The 20,000-nt window shown below is 38.8% G+C and overlaps 1 protein-coding gene across 5 annotated transcripts in view; it reads right to left on the minus strand.

Moving 5' to 3' along the window:
- The window catches only part of exoc3l1 (exocyst complex component 3-like 1), an 8,108-nt gene extending 628 nt beyond the window's left edge, over nucleotides 1-7,480 (minus strand). The window contains exons 1-13 of one of the 5 annotated variants that reach the window (XM_079810018.1): nucleotides 7,155-7,480; nucleotides 5,510-5,685; nucleotides 5,180-5,399; nucleotides 4,179-4,591; nucleotides 3,769-4,058; nucleotides 3,571-3,688; nucleotides 3,350-3,475; nucleotides 3,077-3,177; nucleotides 2,893-3,009; nucleotides 2,479-2,749; nucleotides 2,244-2,399; nucleotides 128-261; nucleotides 1-13 (exon numbers count right to left, since the gene is read on the minus strand). The exon at nucleotides 1-13 is cut by the window's left edge and continues 628 nt beyond it. In XM_079810018.1, coding sequence (XP_079666144.1) covers nucleotides 1-13; nucleotides 128-261; nucleotides 2,244-2,399; nucleotides 2,479-2,749; nucleotides 2,893-3,009; nucleotides 3,077-3,177; nucleotides 3,350-3,475; nucleotides 3,571-3,688; nucleotides 3,769-4,058; nucleotides 4,179-4,591; nucleotides 5,180-5,399; nucleotides 5,510-5,685; nucleotides 7,155-7,194 — 2,175 coding nt within the window. In that variant the 5' untranslated portion in view covers nucleotides 7,195-7,480. Of the gene's footprint in view, nucleotides 14-127; nucleotides 262-2,243; nucleotides 2,400-2,478; nucleotides 2,750-2,892; nucleotides 3,010-3,076; nucleotides 3,178-3,349; nucleotides 3,476-3,570; nucleotides 3,689-3,768; nucleotides 4,059-4,178; nucleotides 4,592-5,179; nucleotides 5,400-5,509; nucleotides 5,686-6,955; nucleotides 6,972-7,154 lie in introns of those variants that run through there. The other 4 variants (XM_079810019.1, XM_079810020.1, XM_079810022.1 and 1 more) reach the window with 4 other exon arrangements.
- Between the last annotated feature and the right edge of the window lie 12,520 nt (nucleotides 7,481-20,000).

Genomic DNA, 20,000 nt, shown 5'->3' on the forward strand with positions numbered 1-20,000 from the left:
GACATGCTCCTCACTGAAAAGACACACTTTGTAAATTAATATAATCTCTTGGCATTGATTTATCTCTGTATTGGAATTGGTTTTAGAATATTGAGATCTATTGGGTGTGCTTGGTTTGAAATCTCACTTGATATCAGGGTACTTGGCTACCAGTCCAGAAATCTCCAGTATTATCATGCCTGGGTCTTTTACATTGATTATGTCAGCCAGTGCAAGTATCAAAGCTGTGGGATTCACCTCGCCTATGGTCCCATCAATCTCCTTTAAATGTAAAAACAGCATTACAGCAATGAAAAAAAAGTCATTTAATTTCCACAAACATAACATTTTCTTGTATTGCTCCTAGAGGTCTGCTACTTGACCCGAGCCGGATGAGATCCAATGAATTGCCAAGTTCAGGTCAGTTTCTCATGAATAACTGTCAGATTCGGGTTTGCAATTAATTTATATTGGTTTCTGTTTTAATTCTAATGTGACTCTTTGTAAGCATTTATGTTTCATCTTTGAGTCAAAACTGAATCTGTGTGTCTGGGTTTATTTGAAGAAATACAAACAGAAGAGGACTTTAAATAGTTACTTAAAACAGACCATTTTAAACCCTGGGTAAACGGAATCATGGGTTATCTTGTTTTATGTTTTAAGCTACGTTTCCACCGAAATTACTAATTTGTCCCAGGAACTTTTTTCCCCCAGACCTGTTGCTGTCTGCATTTCCATTGTAGTCTAAAGTACTGTGAAGATTAGGCAAATTAGTCCGTTGACGTAGGACTGCTTGCGACTTTCTAGTTCCCGCTGGATTTCGTCCTCTGCATATAAGCTTAATAAAGCCTGAACCTTTTCATCGGTCCATCAGTCGTGTTTTTTTTAACTCCATTGTTGATTCGAATAGCAAACATCTCTCACTGCATGCACTGCAACAGACTTTTTCAAACTGGTGGTTGAAATAAAATGCTGCATGGAGTCAACCAATCAAAATTCTGCGTGAACTCAACCAATCAGCATGTTCAGCGCCCACGTCCCATCCCCGAAAGTTCCTAAACTTTGGAAAAAGTAATAGCTCGCAAGTAGGAATTTTTACTTGGAACTTCATTTAGACCCTGGTCTCTGTGCTCGAAACACATAGAGTACCACCCCAAAGTCCCTAGTTCCTGGGGAAAATTCCTGCGGTGGAAATGTGGCTTTACACTGTTCATACTTTACCTGGGGTTAAACATTTATCCTGGGTATTCATAAGCTGACGTTTCACACTGTACACCCCTAAACCCTGTGTTAACTTTCTTATTTGCATGTTTGTGGTGTCAGATTGGACAAATATAGCATGTGACCTGTTTACATAAATGCTCTAGCATAGTGTTAGACCGATAAATCGGCCGGCCGATATATCGGGCCGATATTTGCGATTTTTACCTGTATCGGCATCGGCCGATTTAAAAATAACCCAAGTTGGGTTAAAAATGGACTAACCAATCAATTGGGTTGTTAACCCAGCAATTGGGTTATTTTAAGCAAACATTTAACCAATCACTGGGTCAAAACAACCCAATTGCTGGGTTAGTCCATATTCAACCCAACTTGGGTTATTTTTAACCTAGTATTTTTTTTAGAGTGTAACCATTAAATGACTAGGTTGTAAATAGTTTTAAGTATAGTACAGTCAGTGTGCACTTTATTATGCTGCTTGCTTGTTGATACTGTGTGCAATAGTGTAATTATTTTATTTATGCTTAAATATTCATTTTCAGAATTTATTTTCACCACTGAACTCTTTTTTTTCTTGTTCTACCTCACCTGTTTTTACTATTTGTTAAATATATATTTTTTTAGTTCAATAAATGTTCCTTTTTTAAATTGTAAATTGTTATCATCATGATAATTGTGTAATTTTTATGATGTAAATTGAGGGAGCAAAAGCAGTATCGGCTCCAAATATCGGCAGCCCGTATCAGTCATCGGCTAAGGCTGATGAAAAAAAAACGGTATTGGCATCGGCGCTAAAAAATCCATATCGGTCGATCCCTACTCTAGCATAGCATTGTGCATTCTCATATCATATATTGCCATCTAAAAAAAGCTAATTCGTGACAGATTCGGCCAAATTTGGCAATACTGGTTGGCTTGGGCCAGATCAGGTCTCACAGTCTCGATTAAGAGGTTGGGTTGTTGAGTTTAAAACGCATGCAGACTTGTATTTGCTCCTAAAGCACAAAAATATCCCAAATAAATTAATGTAAATGGGTTTTCACCATGTTTTGAAGGTGGTCCCTCAGCTGCTGAGCATCCTGTGACATTCGCTGGGCCAACTGATTTCGCTCATCATTACTTCTGCATACCAGTCTCTTCTGCATCAGTGCTCGGACATATTCAACAACAGTTAGCCATTGACATTCCTCCTTTAGCCTCTGTAGATGATGGATGACCACCAATTGTTAATCGGTAAAGATATACACTAATTGCATTCTTTAATTTCTAAGCACTAACCTGGCGACAAGGTTGCCGTACTCTGTTGTAGAGTTCACAGTGGTGTTCTAGAACCCCACACATATTTGAGGTTACATCTCCCTGGTCCAGCCAGGTACGAGACATAAGCTCTTGTAGATGAGCTTGCAGCTCAAACAAGAGATGGTCCATGACTAAGCGACATGCCTTTCTCACAGCACGGTCCAGGGCAGCCAGAGGTCCAAGTGGAATGCGAGAATACCGGTTCGAAGGGAAGGAGCACAACTGCTGTTGCAGACTTTCTGTGGAGGTTCTGGATGTACATATAAAGCAAAGATTTAAATATATTGTTTACGCACCTCTAACACACACAAAATATTTGAAACGCACACATTTTCGAACAAACATCCCACAAATACAGACATACTGTAAAAAGATACTTGTACATCATCTCACTTGAGGATGATGCAGTTGCTGATGCAGGCCAGGAGATAATGGAGGTAGAACTTGTTGCTGTTTATGGTTGGATCCCTGCGATGCTCCTTCCCAAATTCTATGATTGCATCTCGAAATCTGTTAAGACAAAGTACAAAAATGCAAATACAATTATGATACCACCAGTATTGCTAAAAATACACACCGGCTGAGGAGGTTCTCCATCTCGTAAAGACCCATTTGGATTGTCTGGTCCCGCAGAGCTTCACTAATCATCAAGGCCACCCGTGCATTTTCTTCCAGCATCTAATAACCCAGACACCAGATTAGTGGCATGTATATCAGTGCTGATATCAGATCTTTCTCATTAGCTATGTTTCCATCCACCTCTTTTATGCACATTTTGAGATATTGTATACGTTAACGTTATTCGCGACTTTGGATGGCAGTTCTGTAGATCAAGCCATTGCTGAAGTACCTGAGCGATGATGGTTGGAAGGCTGGTGTGATAGCAGCCCTCATGGTCAATATCTGGTTCCTGATCCCTCTGCCAGTCTGTCAGCTCTACCTCTAGAGCCTTGTGCATCCACTCTGAGACACTCTTCTGCAAACAATCACAATCAAACTTCTCAAGAACTTGTGGACTGTTAATCCAGACAAGACAAGGTAAATGATAAAAGTTTAGAGACTGGCTCTTACCCGAACTTTTTGGACATATTTGTTCTGCAGCTGGTCAAGACCTTCCTGAGATATGAGAGGTCCCAGGTCCTCAATGTCTAGCTCAGCTACAAGGGCTGGTTCACCCATCATCTCTGAGCTTAAAGAACACATTCTAATGTGTAGGACTTTTCGGTAACCAATAGACCAAATTCACATATAATCATAAGCTTTACCTACCTGTTGTATATGTGCAGAACCCAGTTAAGAACAGCAAAGATTTCCCCACCCTCTAGCTCCCATCCACTAACCAGTCCCAGATGGGTCTGCAAGAACTGGTGACAGGAGCGCAGGTAAGCTCTTGTTAAACGATAGTGAGCTGGAACACACTGTTCCAGAAAATGCCGCACTGTTGAAAGATCTCCCATAATGCAGTGCTGTAGTGCAGACAAGTGACTTGCAAGCCCTGGTCCTTGAGTGTGCAAGTAGGACACGCTACGGAAACGTGCTGACACTGCCTCCTCCATCACCTAACCAAATAGTTTGAACGGGTGCATATTAAGTAAATTGAAATCTTTTTACACTTTAAATTTAGTTATACCATCAAACTTTTTCCAGTACTTCTACCAATAGGAAACTTATCATCAAACCTTGAAGAAGCGGTCCCTCCAACAACGTGGTCTCCCAAGGGGCATGGGTGTGTTGTGTCCCATTGTTGACCTCCGCTCCTCCAGAAAGATCTGATCTAGTGCTTCTTCACGCTCCACTATCCGTACAGCCGACACAAAAGGCGTGGGGTTCTGACTCGAAAACGTCAACCCACTCCCCACCACTGCCCAGAGCTCTTTGGCAAGGGCATCCACCAGGCGTCCAACACCTGAGAAATAATTCCGCACCAACTCCTCATCCTCAGAGGTTAATTCCGTTCCAGATGATCCTCTGGGTCCCTGGAGCTGCAGCAGTACCTCATCCTGCCAGCGCTCTAGTTCCATTAGCCGAGCATGAGCTTCCAAAAGTCTCCGAGACTCCACTAGCCTCTCTGTCTCTAGCACCATACTCCGCACTGACATGAAAGAGAAGACAAATGATAGCCACACTAGATACTTGGAGTGCGATCTTGTATTCCTTTGGCATTAACAACAAACATCAATACTTCAGTGGGTGATAGAGCTCTGTTATTATTTAGATAGATAGCTTGTCAACTTTAATGGTGACTTTCTTGCTCTGCAAGATTCTTGCTCAGCCTTAACAGTAGTAGACCTAAAAGAGAAAACTGGAGACCAAGACATTTTACACTGTACCCGGTATAGCATCTCTGGCAATTCTGTCTGTCCTTCAGGGACTCATAAAATCAAATTTGCTTGGCTAGAATTGCTTGCTTTCACTTTTTTGTATTTGAGAATGTGTGGCTTTTAGGCAAGTTGTCCAATCCTACTTCTGGAGGCCCACTGTCTTGCAGAGTTTAGCTCTAACCACAGTCAAGGTCTTCAGGATTTCTTGAAACCTCCAGACAGTTATGTTATAGAATCTCCTAGACCAGGATTGGACACCCTTGCTCAAAGACATTCAAGACTTGACCAAAATATCCACAGAGGGCATGCAAAAATAATAAGGACATGCAGTTCACTGAAAAGGACAGATAATCGCTAACCTTTATAGAGGCGTGGAAGGTTGCTAACTGCAGCAAGGAGCTGGCAGTGATTGACAGAAACTTCTCGAAGTGTCTCCAGTGTAGTTACTTCTTCCGAATTTTTCCTGGACTCCAACTTCACCTTGTGCATGGCATGAGACACATCTCTGAGCTCAGCCCGTGCCTCTCGCAATTGACCGAGACCCCAGTCAACACCTTCCAGGTAGGACTGTACAACTGACTTAACAATGCAAGTGAGCAGATGACTTTTCTTGCAGACATTTTTAGATCATTTAGATTTAGGCTTCTCAGCGGCTTTCTAATTGAACTGAAATAATGACCACTACTTACCTTTAACCTTGAATGAATCGACGCAGTTCGTTGACTCTCTCTTTTCTTGTATTGTCCAAGTTTCTCCAGATGCTCTGGACGGCAAAAGACACCTGAGGCCCATTTCAGCGCAGCACCCCGAGCCAAACTCTCGGCTCTCTCCAGCTCTGGCCACACCTCAACTGGGACAAGGGCATCTGTCAGTCAAAATGGGAAGAAGTACTTAGCCCATATGATACAGAACCGAAAGAGCTATGCCCAAAAATCCAGTGTAAATTCTACAGTTGTTCAGCTGCAAGGTTTTGTATTGCTGATTGTGAAAGAGAATGTATACTTTTTTTGAAAATCTTGTTTGACTTGCACAATGAAAGACTTTATTTTCTGGTTTTCACGAGACAGAGATGATTTAAATCAGCACAAGTCTTAAACTCAGCAGAGGAATTCTCTCTTCTCCTAAGAATGACCCAGCGGTGTCCTGATCATTTTGAAGGCTGAAGTTTCAAAATTTCCATTTCGTATGCCTCAATCCCATGGGTGCCCAAGAGCTGAAACACCCACGGGAAAGTATATAAGTATACAATTACTGAAACAGCTTCAGGGCAGAAACTGCATGTTTTACCCTCTGCATAATACATGACAGAATCGTGCAAAATAGAAGTTCATAATGCAGTGGCCAGTTGTAAGTGCTTGCTAGCTTACAGCTGTGGTCTATGTACAACTGACCAGTGACCATCTACATTTTCAGCGGCCTTTAGGCAGATGACGGATCTTTTATTCATAACATTACAGTTCAAAGTGTGATTTGGAGCAAAAAGGTATTTGAAAAATAGAAATAAAGATAAATGTGTAAGATTTTGTTTTTAGATCCACAAATCCTTTATTAGAAAGTGAACAACCCATAAAGCACTGCAAATTATATAATCGATTCAGCCATGATGATACAATATTGAATATATAAATAGTACTTAAAAAAAAAATACTTAGCAATTGTGAAAAAGGACTGCAAAATTGGTCAACGGTGTCGTGCGACTGATTTAATTACATCATTAAGCCATGTTGCTGTGCTGTCATTTATGTTACCATGGTTACACTGACTTCTCTAATTGGTGGCCCTTTCTTTAGGATTGTGGATAATGTAGTACTTTACCGGGAATTTGGCCAAAACCACAATGATTTATGGCTTGTACAAGAACAATGTACCATCACTTAAAGAACTCTGCGGTTATTGTAAGTATGTCCTGAAAGTTTTATACATTTCTACAACTAAATGTACTCTTGTTTACTCCCTATTTGACAGCATTTTTGTACAGCACAATGGTAGATTTCGTATATGTTAAGTACATTGTGCATTATTAGGCCTTGTAATTTCCTGTGGTGCTGAAATGCATGCATTTGACCAAATTCAAATACACCCACACACACACACACACACACACACACACACTAAGTCAAGCAGGCTACACTTACTTTTGGCTGGACGTTATGGGGGTAGGGGGAACCCTACATAATTCCCCTGGCAGAAACATAATGCTGCTTATGTTTAATTTTATGACATGTCTTTCTTTCTCTTTTATGTAGATATACACTCTAGATCACATTATGACTTTATAAACAAACGCTTGCATGATGCAGATCAACATTGCAAACAAACAGAGAGGATGTGTACCTTCATGATTGTCTCGGCCATTCGTGTCTCCGTCTGACATTTAGGCTTGTTGTTCCACCGTCCACCGTTCTGCCACTAAGAGACTGCCCTGCCCAGAGGGCCTGCTCAGTGTCGCCAGATAGAGCAATCAGCAGAGACGGAGAGAGTAACGAGGGGGAAGAAGAGAGAGGGTACATACCCACTTCACCGCCAGCCTTGCTCTCTCACACTCCCAGACACATCCTCTGCTCAGAGGCCGGCAGGAAGGGAAGGGAGGAAGGGAGAGAGCGCAAGAGGGACGGAGGGAAAGCGGGCACTCCGCCCTCTAAATGATCCAGATGGTGAGTAGTGTGTGTGGGGGTGGCCTTCATGTGCAACAGTGCCTCTCTGTGTCTGAGGTAGTTATAATCCAATATGTTTCAGAGGAAGTGCTTGGGCTAATCGAACAAAGGTTGTGTGGTTTGACATAATCATTGGCGATTATTGGTATTGTTCCAGAAAGTTCTTACCAGTGTCTTGTGATCGCTCACAGCTGCTGGTTGTAGAGCAAACATGAGAGGAATCTAAGTTCAGAGGCCCCTTAATGAATGTGTTTATTTGTGTAAGTGTCGTGGCCTATGACTTACCCCATGACTGTGTTTACATCTCTCTCTGGGTCCTCAGACCAGTCTCTACCAGACACACACCCATACAAATATCACTAACTTAAGAAGTAGTACACACAGCTGTTGATGAAGACGTGTTGTATACTCTAACAAGTAATTCAGGGGACCTGTTACCACAACTTAAATAAATAAATGCATTTATGAGTTCTGTTGACATAATGTTGATCATTACATCAACTTGATATCGTCTGTAATTTAAACTCACATTTATGCATTAATTGGCTTTTTTTTAAAATTAGGTTGTAGTAACTTAATTAAATTGTCTTGATAACTTCGGAAAATAGGCAGTGAATTTCTAGTTTACAGCATGCTTTGCATAGGACTGTATAAGGAGAATAAATGTTGAAATGAAGTGTTAATTATTTGTTTTTAGTGAAGGGATAGACCTGTTAGTGTTTAATGCAACCTGATCTCACAGAACTCCGTGAAATGAACACGGGCCCCTTGACTCAAAATCTGTGACAGTTTCACGGAATCGCCGAAAATTCCGTGATGGGTCCACGGAAGTGATGCCTATGTAAGTCAATGACAGTATACAGACGCGTTGGGCATGGTTATCGTCATGAAACTATGATTTTGCCATTATGACATGGAGTGTGATTCTTGATTTAATCAGCCAGCATAATTTTATTTAAAATTATTTTATTTTTATTTTATTTACAGTATTCAGACACATTTTGAACACGTAACCCAATCCCTTCCCTAAACCTACCCATTTGTGTATTATTAAAAACAGGATATAACTGGCAGATACGACTGCAGGCACAATTTATTCAAAAAGTACAAATATTCCAAGTGTTCCGAGGCCAAACGATTGATTTGTGTGAAGAAAATTCCCAAAAGCGATCAGCAGCATCGAGTCCATCCGCCAAAGATCATAAACACATTTCAAATTTTACCGCCGGAAGAAACGTTACGTCAGCTTTGACAGCATTTGCTCTCGTATGTCTCGTGACCAATTGCGTCATAACGGCTTTGATTGTAAAATGCCATTGGCTCTCGTGTGTCTCGTGACAGATTGCGTCATGCAAAAGAGTTGTGTGTATTATTTGAATGAGATATGAATGAGTGTGTTGTGTTCACGGAGCGGCGGGATCATCATTTCAGCGATTAAAACATTAAGATCAACTCTGTTGAAGACATGAAGACATCGTGTGACTTCAGAAGACTTGGAATGCAACATGAGTTAATACTTTTATACTGTTTTTGGTCCGTTTTTGCAATAATTACCTGTGACTGTACTTTGTATTTGCCTGTTATGTGTTTTATATTGTTGAGAGTGGGTAGGTTTAGTGTAGGAGTGTAGTTAGTTGCTCCAAAATATAAAAGTAGCCTATAAATATTAATAAAATCATGTCTACTTTTTACTGTCATTGATTTACATAGGAATCACTTCCGTGGACCCATCACGGAATTTTTGGCGATTCGGTGAAACTGCCACAGATTTTGAGTTAAGGGGCACCTGTTCATTTCACGGAATTCTGTGAGACCAGGTTGGTTTAATGCTGTTATGTTTGACATTTAAAAGAGTTTCTGTAATGTTGAAGTTTTTGTGGTTACCATTGTGCTGGAGAGTAAGTTAAACACTATTGACTCTATAAGCAATGACTGCGCTAATGCCAGTGACAAATATTTTACTTCTACATTAAATATACATGTTAAGTTATGTTAGCATGTGCTATGATAGCTGTTGATTTAAAGATTAATTGATTCCAGGGCCACAAATAGTTGGAGCGACTTTTTTGGGTACTCAACTTAAAAAAGTTGTTTATGCTACAAATGATTAAGTTCCTCTTACTCAATGTAGCTTGTTGGTTGAACGTAATTTAACTCAAAGTTGTCATAACTCAAAAAAAAGGAAGCCAACTGTTGCATTTTTTTGTTTTTTTGTTGAGCCAACACAATTTTCAGAGTGTAAGTTTATTCAAAAATAGACTATAATTACTTTATTCTGACTGGTCAATTGCGGCTCTCTTGTATAACTGACCATAGTCCAAGGTAAACGATTTCCTACGTAATTATAGTTTAATGTCTAGCTTTTAACCCCATTTTAATGTCCATTTCTATTCGTTTATTTGGTTTGCTGCCATATAATAAGCAGGATAATGTTAAATCAGCTGGTCATTATTGCTAAATAAATCCCTTCAGGGAGATACAAGCCTTGAACACCCTGCCTCTGTTTATTTTGCTGTAATGACTGGCTTACTATACTTTTGAATTACTTCAATCTTCATCTAGCCGATTCAGCTTATTCTGAGCTTTTTGATAGTTTGCAAGCCTTCTAATGCAAAATTAGAAGATACTATGTCTTTTATCATTCTTGCTTAGCAGCAGTGTGTGCTAAAAATAGCTGTGACTAGTCTTTGTTGTCTTTGCAGAGCAGCTTTTCCGCTGAGAATATAGTTCCCTTTGGACTGAGATGGGGGGTGATGTTGCGTCTCGTAGAAGGGTGGAGATGCATCCCTTATAACTACAGAGCAAATGTAAAGGCTATACAGAAGGGTCACCTCAGGCAGTTTATCTACTTTGCCGCCCCCTTTATTTACCAATGTATTATCAGATGTGTGTTTTGTGGTCACCCTCCCCTATCACCACCTTAAATAAAACACCACCCTACCGATTGCAGGGAATAGGAAATCTATTTCAGAAGTAGTCATCCAAACACAGGGAGGACTTCCTGTCTGACATTCCTGACCTGGGCTGACTTCCTGCTTCTCCTCGGCTCTCCCAGACATGGCAAATGTAGATTTTATGGGTTTAATTTTTAAAATTAGATTGAATTGTTCGATCTAATCAACCAGGCAAGTTTGAGAGGCTTGCAGTTGCTTGAAAACAAGGAATCTTGTTTGTAAATTGTGGCCTAAGTGCATTTGAAAAAAATGTCTGTCTTTAAGAACAATTAACAATGTTCGACGCACATCCACTGCTTTGGAGCAAATGCCTTACATTCCAGCATAGCAAGATTTGTGTTGTGGTCTGTGTTGGGGTGGTGGCCAATGGCCATGGTTAGCATTTTGTCTAAGGATGAGGTTAGTTTTTGGGAAGCACATTTTTGGGGAGCATTTGAGAATATTCATGTACTGACACTTGGCAAACAAAGGAAACTCTCAATATCCAGTAGACTTTGGAGTAGGCGTATGGCATGAACAATTTGATTCTTAAAAAATATATCACAAACTAAGTTAAGCTTCCTTTTAGAATGCTTTTAATATTTGGTGAAACATTTTAGACATTGAATGGAGAGAAATCTAATAAAGAAGTTTTATCTCCTTTTATTTGAAGCCAAGAAAAGTCCAAAAAGTGACAACTTTTACCCTCTGAAAAAGTTTTTTCTTTCTTCGTTTTGTTAATTGTCCTTCAAACAAATATTCCAGTGTTATTATATTTTTTCCTCTGTCTGTTGAGTAAACAAGGAAATACTAGCATACCTTCATGCAAAGGTCAATAGGAGGAAGGAAAGCCCCCCCCCCCCCCCCCAATAAATGTCAGTTGTCACGTGTTTTAAATGTTTAATCAATGTATAAATTAAAATGATGTTTGTTTGCCAAAACAATGATCTTAATTTACCTTTTAAACCTAGCATATAATAGGCAGGTTACAATGTGACAACTTACCCCATATTTGTGGCCCATTATTCAGTAGTGTTTATGTACTTTAAGGTACAAGCTGTGACTCAGGAAATATTGACAGGAGTAAACATTTTGCCAATTAGCCCCAGACTATATACCTAATGTTAGAAGGAAATCCAGTTAGCCAATAAAAACTCAATTTTGTATATTTAATTTTTGTGCAAAGGATAAGGATATGTGATGATTAAAGCATATTTCATTTTGAATTAATTTACTGTTCTCGATTGTCTTAAATATTTAACATAACATAATAAGCGTGTTTGAATTATTCACTGCTGTGGTTGACACCCAAAACTATGATGGAGTGAATTCTATGAACAAACCTCTGCTTTGAAAGTCCCAGCTTTGATTGGCCCATTTAAAGTTGGGGAACACATTTGACTGCCAACAGCAAGCGTTGCCATATTTTAATGTCATTCAAGGGTGTTAGAATGAGCAGGAGATTAGATGGGGGCCCCTAATTATTTTGGCTTTAGTTCTGGATTAACCCTCTGTTCTGTCGACTTCAATTCACACTCGCCGTTTGATGAAATGTGAACTGACATAAATTCCGCGGCTCACTTTCAATCCGATTATGCAGTTAAATCACCGCAGTTCGAACCCAAGCAAGAGACTCTGGCGGGTCCCTATTCTCCCGGTCATCCGAAGCCCTGACAGCTCCTCCCCGAAACACAGGGACCCACGCTACCTCCTCACAGGACCCACGCTACACTCTTAACCCCACATGAATAGGGCCTATTCAGCGAGGTAACGCTCAAGCACAACCTAAATATTGTTTTTATGAGCAGCAAATAGGTGGCACCTCGAAAATAATGCTCGTTTCTTGAATTCCCATCGTTCTTGGTCTTTTTGAGGGAGGAATAGCGCCATGTTACAATGACCGGGCTTGTGTTGTTGGATACATTTGGAACAAGAGGAACACAAGAAACCGACATAGGCTACCGTTGAAAACGTTTTTGCATAGTGTTAATTCGCCTGAGGTTGCGGAACACAATCAATTTTAAAACGGTGCAATAGAGCTACAATTACATGGTGTTTAGCTATTTTCTCAAGGGAACAGCTTTGTTTTGGCAGCGCGAGAGAGACCGTTTCTTTACAAAGCATTCTCCAGGCCTACAGCGCGTCACGCAGTTTAAATCTTACTATGTATTTGTCCGAGATGATAAAAGGTAGAACGGTTTTAAATCTAATTAAAATCATATATGCCAAGTTTGTAGTGATGTAATATTTATAGGCTATTCGCGCTTGTTTCCGTTTTTTGTGGGGGAGGGAATTAATTAAGCGTCTTTAAAAAACTTTTATCAGGATTAGTCTACAAATGAACAACAAATTTATTTTATTTATATGAATGACATATAGACATTGCAATTTATTTAACTCTTTGGACTCATTTGAACATTACAAATAAACTAATTTAAATTATAGTTTTTGCTCCCACCAAAAGCATTTTTACAAATAAACCTCGCAATTTAAAACATATAAGCTATTTTGTGCCATTTATTGAACTCTCTGGAGTCTATGAACTCATTTGAACATTAAACATAAACAATTAGCCTAAAAGCTATTTTAAATTATACTAGTTTTCGCTCCCACCAAAAACATTTTCCCCCCAAATAACCCTTGTAGGCCGATATTTTGTGCAATTTATTAAACTCCCTGAAGTCATTTGAACATTAAAAATAAACAATTAAAAACAATTTTAAATTATAGCGTTTGCTCCCACCAAAAGCATTTTATCCGCAAATAAACCTTAAAATAAAAAACAATCCACATCAAGTTTTTAAACAGTATTTACACTTATTTTGGGCTGATTTGAAAACTTTCACGATACATCCACAATTGTATTTTGTTATGCCACAGGCAGAGGGCGATGTTAGCGCGGATCCTGCGGAGACAAGTGTTTTGAATTCATAATTCTAAAGCCATCTAAGACTATTTAAGTGGGTTTCCCCATGAATTTGCAATGTATTTCCACACTAATTACGATCACACGGTTCTGAATAATAAATACTTTATCATCACACAGCTGATATATCTGTAGGTGCTGTCTTCATGTTGACAGTCCTACTGACATCTAAATGATTTATTATGGATATGGGCTATGAAATATATATAGTTCATAGTCCATATCCATAATAATTCATAAATCACATAATAAATCATGGACTATGAAATGTGTGTGTGTGTGTGTGTGTGTGTGTGTGTGTGTGTGTATGTGTGTGTGTGTGTGTGTGTGTGTGGAGAAGTGTCTATGTGAAATGTATGGGAAAGTGATTATGTGACTAGTATTATCTATAATTTTATATATATATATATATATATGGCCTAATTTAAAAATGACCAAAAGGTCCAGTAAATGTAATAATTTTTTTTTAAATGGCTTAAGTGTTTTAACAAGACCATTAACTAAAAACTAAAATTAATTAAGCCATTTAAATTTTTTTTAATTATATTTACTGGACCTTTTGGTCATTTTTAAATTAGGCCATATATATATATATATATATATATATATATATATATATATATATATATATATATATATATATATATATATATATATATATATATATATATATATAATTTTTTTTTAAATGGCTTAATTCATTTTAGTTTTTAGTTAATGGTCTTGTTAAAATACTTAGTTTAATTGAAATTAAATTATGTTTTTATGTTGCATAAAATTATGTTACAATTAGGAGATTTATGTAACCCTTTTGGTAAAAAACTGTTTTCTATAAAATGTATATTTTTATTTTTATTCCACCAAATACTTTAAATTAATTGTAACTATTGCTGTACAATTAAGAGTGTGATTTTTAGAAAGATGTGCTGGTCAGTGATCTGCTCAGTAATTTCCCTGAACTTTCCAACTCATGACCAGCAAATGTTGGACTATTGTTCTGTCCAGGCGAAGGAAATTGCAGTGAGCAAAGTGATTTTACTTGAGTTCCTTCAGTACATGCTGTTTTATTGTCTTACATTGATTGGCTCACATGATATTCATGGTCAGTTGGTCCTTGTTGATCCAGACAGGGAAATCTGACTGTAGTTGAGGGGTTTAGAGAAATAGGAAATGGTTATTTTTGTTTCTCTTTCTTGTCAAATAGTTATGGATACAATTGTTTAGTAAGGAGTTTTTTTGCAAACCCAACTGCTTTCACAGTTAAAAACTATTGAGTTTCACTTTGTTACACGTAAACATGTAGCAAGTTTCAACATTCCGCTTTGTTTCAAGTTGTGGAATGTTTTGCTGAATCTTACATAATGTTCTTGAGTTGTTCTCTTCATATTTAGCGCTTTTGTCCTCTTCAAACAAGTCCAGCGATTTTCCCAGGAGTAAGAAAGAGAGCATTGAAATCTCCAAATTGGTATGGACCTCACCAACTCGCCAAAGCCTCTTTGGCAAATCTCTGTTTGATTTGACACTCTTGTTTGCCGTTGCAAAATCTTTCTTTTGTTGTGCTTAGATAAGCTTAATGACTTCTTTAACTTGCAAGCGCCGTCCAAAGCAAGGAAATATAAGAAGGATACTTTCACGGAAGAACTGCTCTTATATCGAGATACTGCATCTGGATGAAAAAGCCTCGTAATCATGGCATCCATGCAATTGAATTGATCTTGGTGAATATATCCAGGCACGTTATCATGTTGCTGTGTTCAGAGGCCAGAGAAATGGAAAGAAATGAGAGAAACTGATAGTATTGAGTACACTGTGGACCCACCACAGCACAAATCAGGGCAAACACAGCCACAAACGCCTGTATTAAGGGATCAATCAGGGTTTGAATGGACCAGCATTAACTGGGCTCCTAATTCTGGTTGACTAACACCTGTAATAACTATCAAACAAGTGGTAATCTCATAAGCCCCCACAGCATTTACATATTCCTCATTAGCTTGTTCAAACCTGAAGGATGCACTTTCTCTCTGTTGGCGGTCTCAACTCCTGCACTCTGACTGCTTGGGTGGCTCGGTGGCTAAGTGACCGGTCTGAATGTGATATGTATATGTATGTAAGGGATTATCTGTATTAGCATCAGCGTTTACCGATGCGGCCATATTCTTAACATGGCTCTGGATAATTGGAATGGGAGGAGAAGATGGCTGATCCATTAGTTCATTCTGTTTGCTTAGTGGATGGGTCGCCCGTTCTTCAATTTTACCACTGGGGAACGTTTTTGTGGAAAGGGTGCGTACGTGTGCGCGAGGACTTCTTTATGCTTACTAAACCTAAGCAGATTCCGCTACAAAGCAAATGCCTTGGAGTCTTAGCATGGCTCGCACATAGTATCGGGAGTTAGACCAAATACTGTGGATTTTTCAAGTGACTCTTGAGGGAATGACCCAATCAGACCACACAATCTGTGCTCTACAAGAGAGAGATCTTTGAAATCTATAAACACCTTGAAAAGCCCCATTCTTGCGCCGATAATGCTGTGCTTTCGAAGCTCGCCATCAAATGTGCCGAAAACTACTTCAAAGAAAATTGAAATGTAACAAATTCTGTCAGGGTAGAAAAGGATTATTGTAAGGCTCTAAATGGAGTTCATTTTGCCTGCATTGTGTTTTTTCTTTCTTTTTGGTTGGTTGGTTTTCTTGAACAGCTGACTGAACATCTGTACTGGAATTCCGATTGCATCAACACAGATTAAATCTATACAGTCTGGATAATTGAATATTATAGTATAATATCAAGTGTATTATATGTTTCATATATTATATATAATATATAATGTTTACCCTAGATGCAAAAGAATGGCAGAAGAAAGAAAACCTTGTACAAATATGATAAAATATGTATAAAATATTTAAAATGTTATATTTATATTATTAATATTAATTTTGAATACGTGACTCATATATATATATATATATATATATATATATATATATATATATATATATATATATATATATATATATATATATATATATATATATATATATAAATATTTTTTATGTGAAATTTTAAATATGTATTTAAATATTACATATATAATATGTTGTAATATACACTCACCTAAAGGATTATTAGGAACACCATACTAATACTGTGCTTGACCCCCTTTCGCCTTCAGAACTGCCTTAATTCTACATGGCATTGATTCAGCAAGGTGCTGAAAGCATTCTTTAGAAATGTTGGCCCATATTGATAGGATAGCATCTTGCAGTTGATGGAGATTTATGGGATGCACATCCAGGTCACGAAGCTCCCGTTCCACCACATCCCAAAGATGCTCTATTGGGTTGAGATCTGGTGACTGTGGGGGCCATTTTAGTACAGTGAACTCATTGTCATGTTCAAGAAACCAATTTGAAATGATTCGAGCTTTGTGACATGGTGCATTATCCTGCTGGAAGTAGCCATCAGAGGATGGGTACATGGTGGTCATAAAGGGATGGACATGGTCAGAAACAATGCTCAGGTAGACCGTGGCATTAAAACAATGCCCAATTGGCACTAAGGGGCCTAAAGTGTGCCAAGAAAACATCCCCCACACCATTACACCACCACCACCAGCCTGCACAGTGGTAACAAGGCATGATGGATCCATGTTCTCAATCTTTTTACGCCAAATTTTGAATGTCTACCATTTGAATGTCTCAACAGAAATCGAGACTCATCAGACCAGGCAACATTTTTCCAGTCTTCAACTGTCCAATTTTGGTGAGCTCGTGCAAATTGTAGCCTCTTTTTCCTATTTGTAGTGGAGATGAGTGGTACCCGGTGGGTGCTTTGCTGCATACCTCGGTTGTAACGAGTGGTTATTTCAGTCAAGTTGCTCTTCTGTCAGCTTGAATCAGTCGGCCCATTCTCCTCTGACCTCTAGCATCAACAAGGCATTTTCACCCACAGGACTGCCGCATACTGGATGTTTTTCCCTTTTCACACCATTCTTTGTAAAGAAAAACTCAGACCGGTCCGTCTGGCACCAACAACCATGCCACGCTCAAAATTTCTTAAATCACCTTTCTTTCCAATTCTGACATTCAGTTTGGAGTTCAGGAGATTGTCTTGACCAGGACCACACCCCTAAATGCATTGAAGCAACTGCCATGTGATTGGTTGATTAGATAATTGCGTTAATGAGAAATTGAACAGGTGTTCCTAATAATCCTTTAGGTGAGTGTATAATACATTTTATATATATATATATATATATAGTTTTGGTATTTCTATTAAAATATGTATGTATTGTAATAATATATTGTATTTATTTTAGTTAAAATAATGTTTTATTTAATATCATTTATATATCATTAATACAACATTTATAAAATAATTACATTTTATAACAAAATATTAATTCTACATACAAAATATAAAGAAAATACATAGCCTATTAAATATTTTAATGGATCAATGATCTAATGTGAAAGTGTTTTATACATAAAAACTGTAAGATTAGTGTTTTTCTTTAAAACATTGGATGGTATCATTTGGAGAAATATTATGGGGAAAAAATTAGACAAAGTTAAATAGCTCACACAACTAGTTAACTAGTCTTCCTAACTAGTCAGTACTAGGGCCAGTTGCATAAACATAGCCGCTAACTTAAGACTGTGTCTTAAAGGGTTCGTTCACCCAAAAATGAAAATTCTGTCATTAATTACTCACTGTCGTGTTGTTCCAAACATTGTAAACAGTGCAACACTTTCGAGTTCTATGGCAGAACGGTAGCTCACCATTGGCTAGTGTAAGTGTCGTAGTGCTCACGTGCATCAACAGCTCAACAGCATCCACCAATGGTGAGCCGCCGTTCTTCCGTAGAACTCAAAAGCGCTGCACTGTTTACAACGTAAACTGCATAGGAGAATGTCACAGTCGAGAAGAAACTGTTGAATAAATTCGTTATTTTTGTTTGTTCATAAAATTAAAGTTGAACCACTGTAGTCACATGGACTATTTTAACTATGTCTTTTCCTACCTTTCTGGACCTTAAGGGGCCTATCATACGCAATGCGACGCAAGTGTTTTTAGCTAGTTTCAGTCCAACTCAGTTATCATTTTCATGCCCAGCACCACGTTGCTTAAATAGTGCCCATCTGTTCAGCCATGGGCTTGCTGGTCTGAAAACGAGGTGTGTTCAGGTGCATTGTTAGTGTGTTGCTATTTTGAGGAACTGAAATTGACTGTGCCATTGACCAACAAAAACCTGGTCTAAAGTCAACAGTGCAGTATTTTTTGTGTTAGTAATATTCGCCTATAAGCGGGGGCACAATGCGTGTACACTCTGCTTATTACACACACAGGGATGCGCAGCAGCACACAAACATTTTTAAATATTAAAAATAAAAGATTTCGCGTTCAGTCTTTTCACTCACAAATTCCGTCCTATAAATCCACCATGGCACGAGCACAACTGGCTTTTAAAGGGAATGGGAGATGAGTCTCTGATTGGTTTATTGCACATTAAGCCCAAAACACACCCATGACTCATTAAGAGACTAGGTACAACCCTTTTAGACTACATGCCTGGTTGTGCACCAGCGGCATGCGCTTCAGACGATGCGCTCCGATAGTAAAAATAGGGCCCTATGTCTTAAAGGGTTAGTTCACCCAAAATTTTAATTCTGTCATTAATTACTCACCCTCGTGTTGTTCCAAATCGATGCTGTTCACGTGAGCACCACGATCCATGCGTGTGATTCTGACGCAGTCGCTAGCCAGTTTGTCTTTTGCGCACAAAAAGTATTCTCGTCACTTCATAAAATGAAGGTTGAACCACTGGAGTCATATGGGCTATTTTAACGATGTCTTTCCTACCTTTCAGGGCCTTAAAAGTGGTAATTACATTGCTGTCTATGGAGGGGTCAGAGTCAGAGAGCTCTCGGATTTCATCAAAAATATCTTAATTTGTGTTCCGAAGGTGAATGAAGGTTTTACTGGTTTGGAACGGGTAAATACAGTGACAGAAATTAAATTTTTGGATGAACTAACCCTTTAAGAACCAAAAGCAGTTAATTAGAGTTAAATTAGTCTCACTTTCGGATTCAAATTAGAGCAGTCTACCTTTTTATGTGACTGACATAAAAGTTATGACCAGTCTTGAAGATAAAAACTAGTCTAGACTTGTCTAAGCAGTTTACGTGACCAGCCACTGCCTTCTGTGTTTTCTGGTCCCAATATCTGCATTGTTTTGATCGCTTCATCTCAAGATCCCCCTGGATTTTGGCCCACTTAACCCGCCTGGTGCTTTCTCTTTAGCCGTATAGGGATGGAAGACTCAGGCTTCTGGTCCTGACAGGGGGCAGCTCAACCAGTGAAGAATGGTCCAGGCAGCTGGTGTGACTAAGCCATGCCTTGTAAGGATGGGGCGGAGTGGCGTAGACTGAAGGCAGGATGGGGAGGGGGGCTCCATCAGGCTCTCCGCAGAAAACACTGTCTTTACATCGCACCAACTGTTCACATTTTCAACGCCGACCCCCTTTTTTCTTCTTCCTGCCAGAGCTTTGTTAACAAAACAGTTTACTAAGCGCTGGTAAGACATGTGGTTAATAAAGTGCAGAGGGTGCCGTCAAAGAACTATGCGGTCCATATGGACCACACCAAGCATCCGTATTGTCCT

Source organism: Gobio gobio (genome assembly GCF_949357685.1).
Source record: "Gobio gobio genome assembly, chromosome: 25".
Lineage (NCBI taxonomy): Eukaryota > Metazoa > Chordata > Actinopteri > Cypriniformes > Gobionidae > Gobio > Gobio gobio.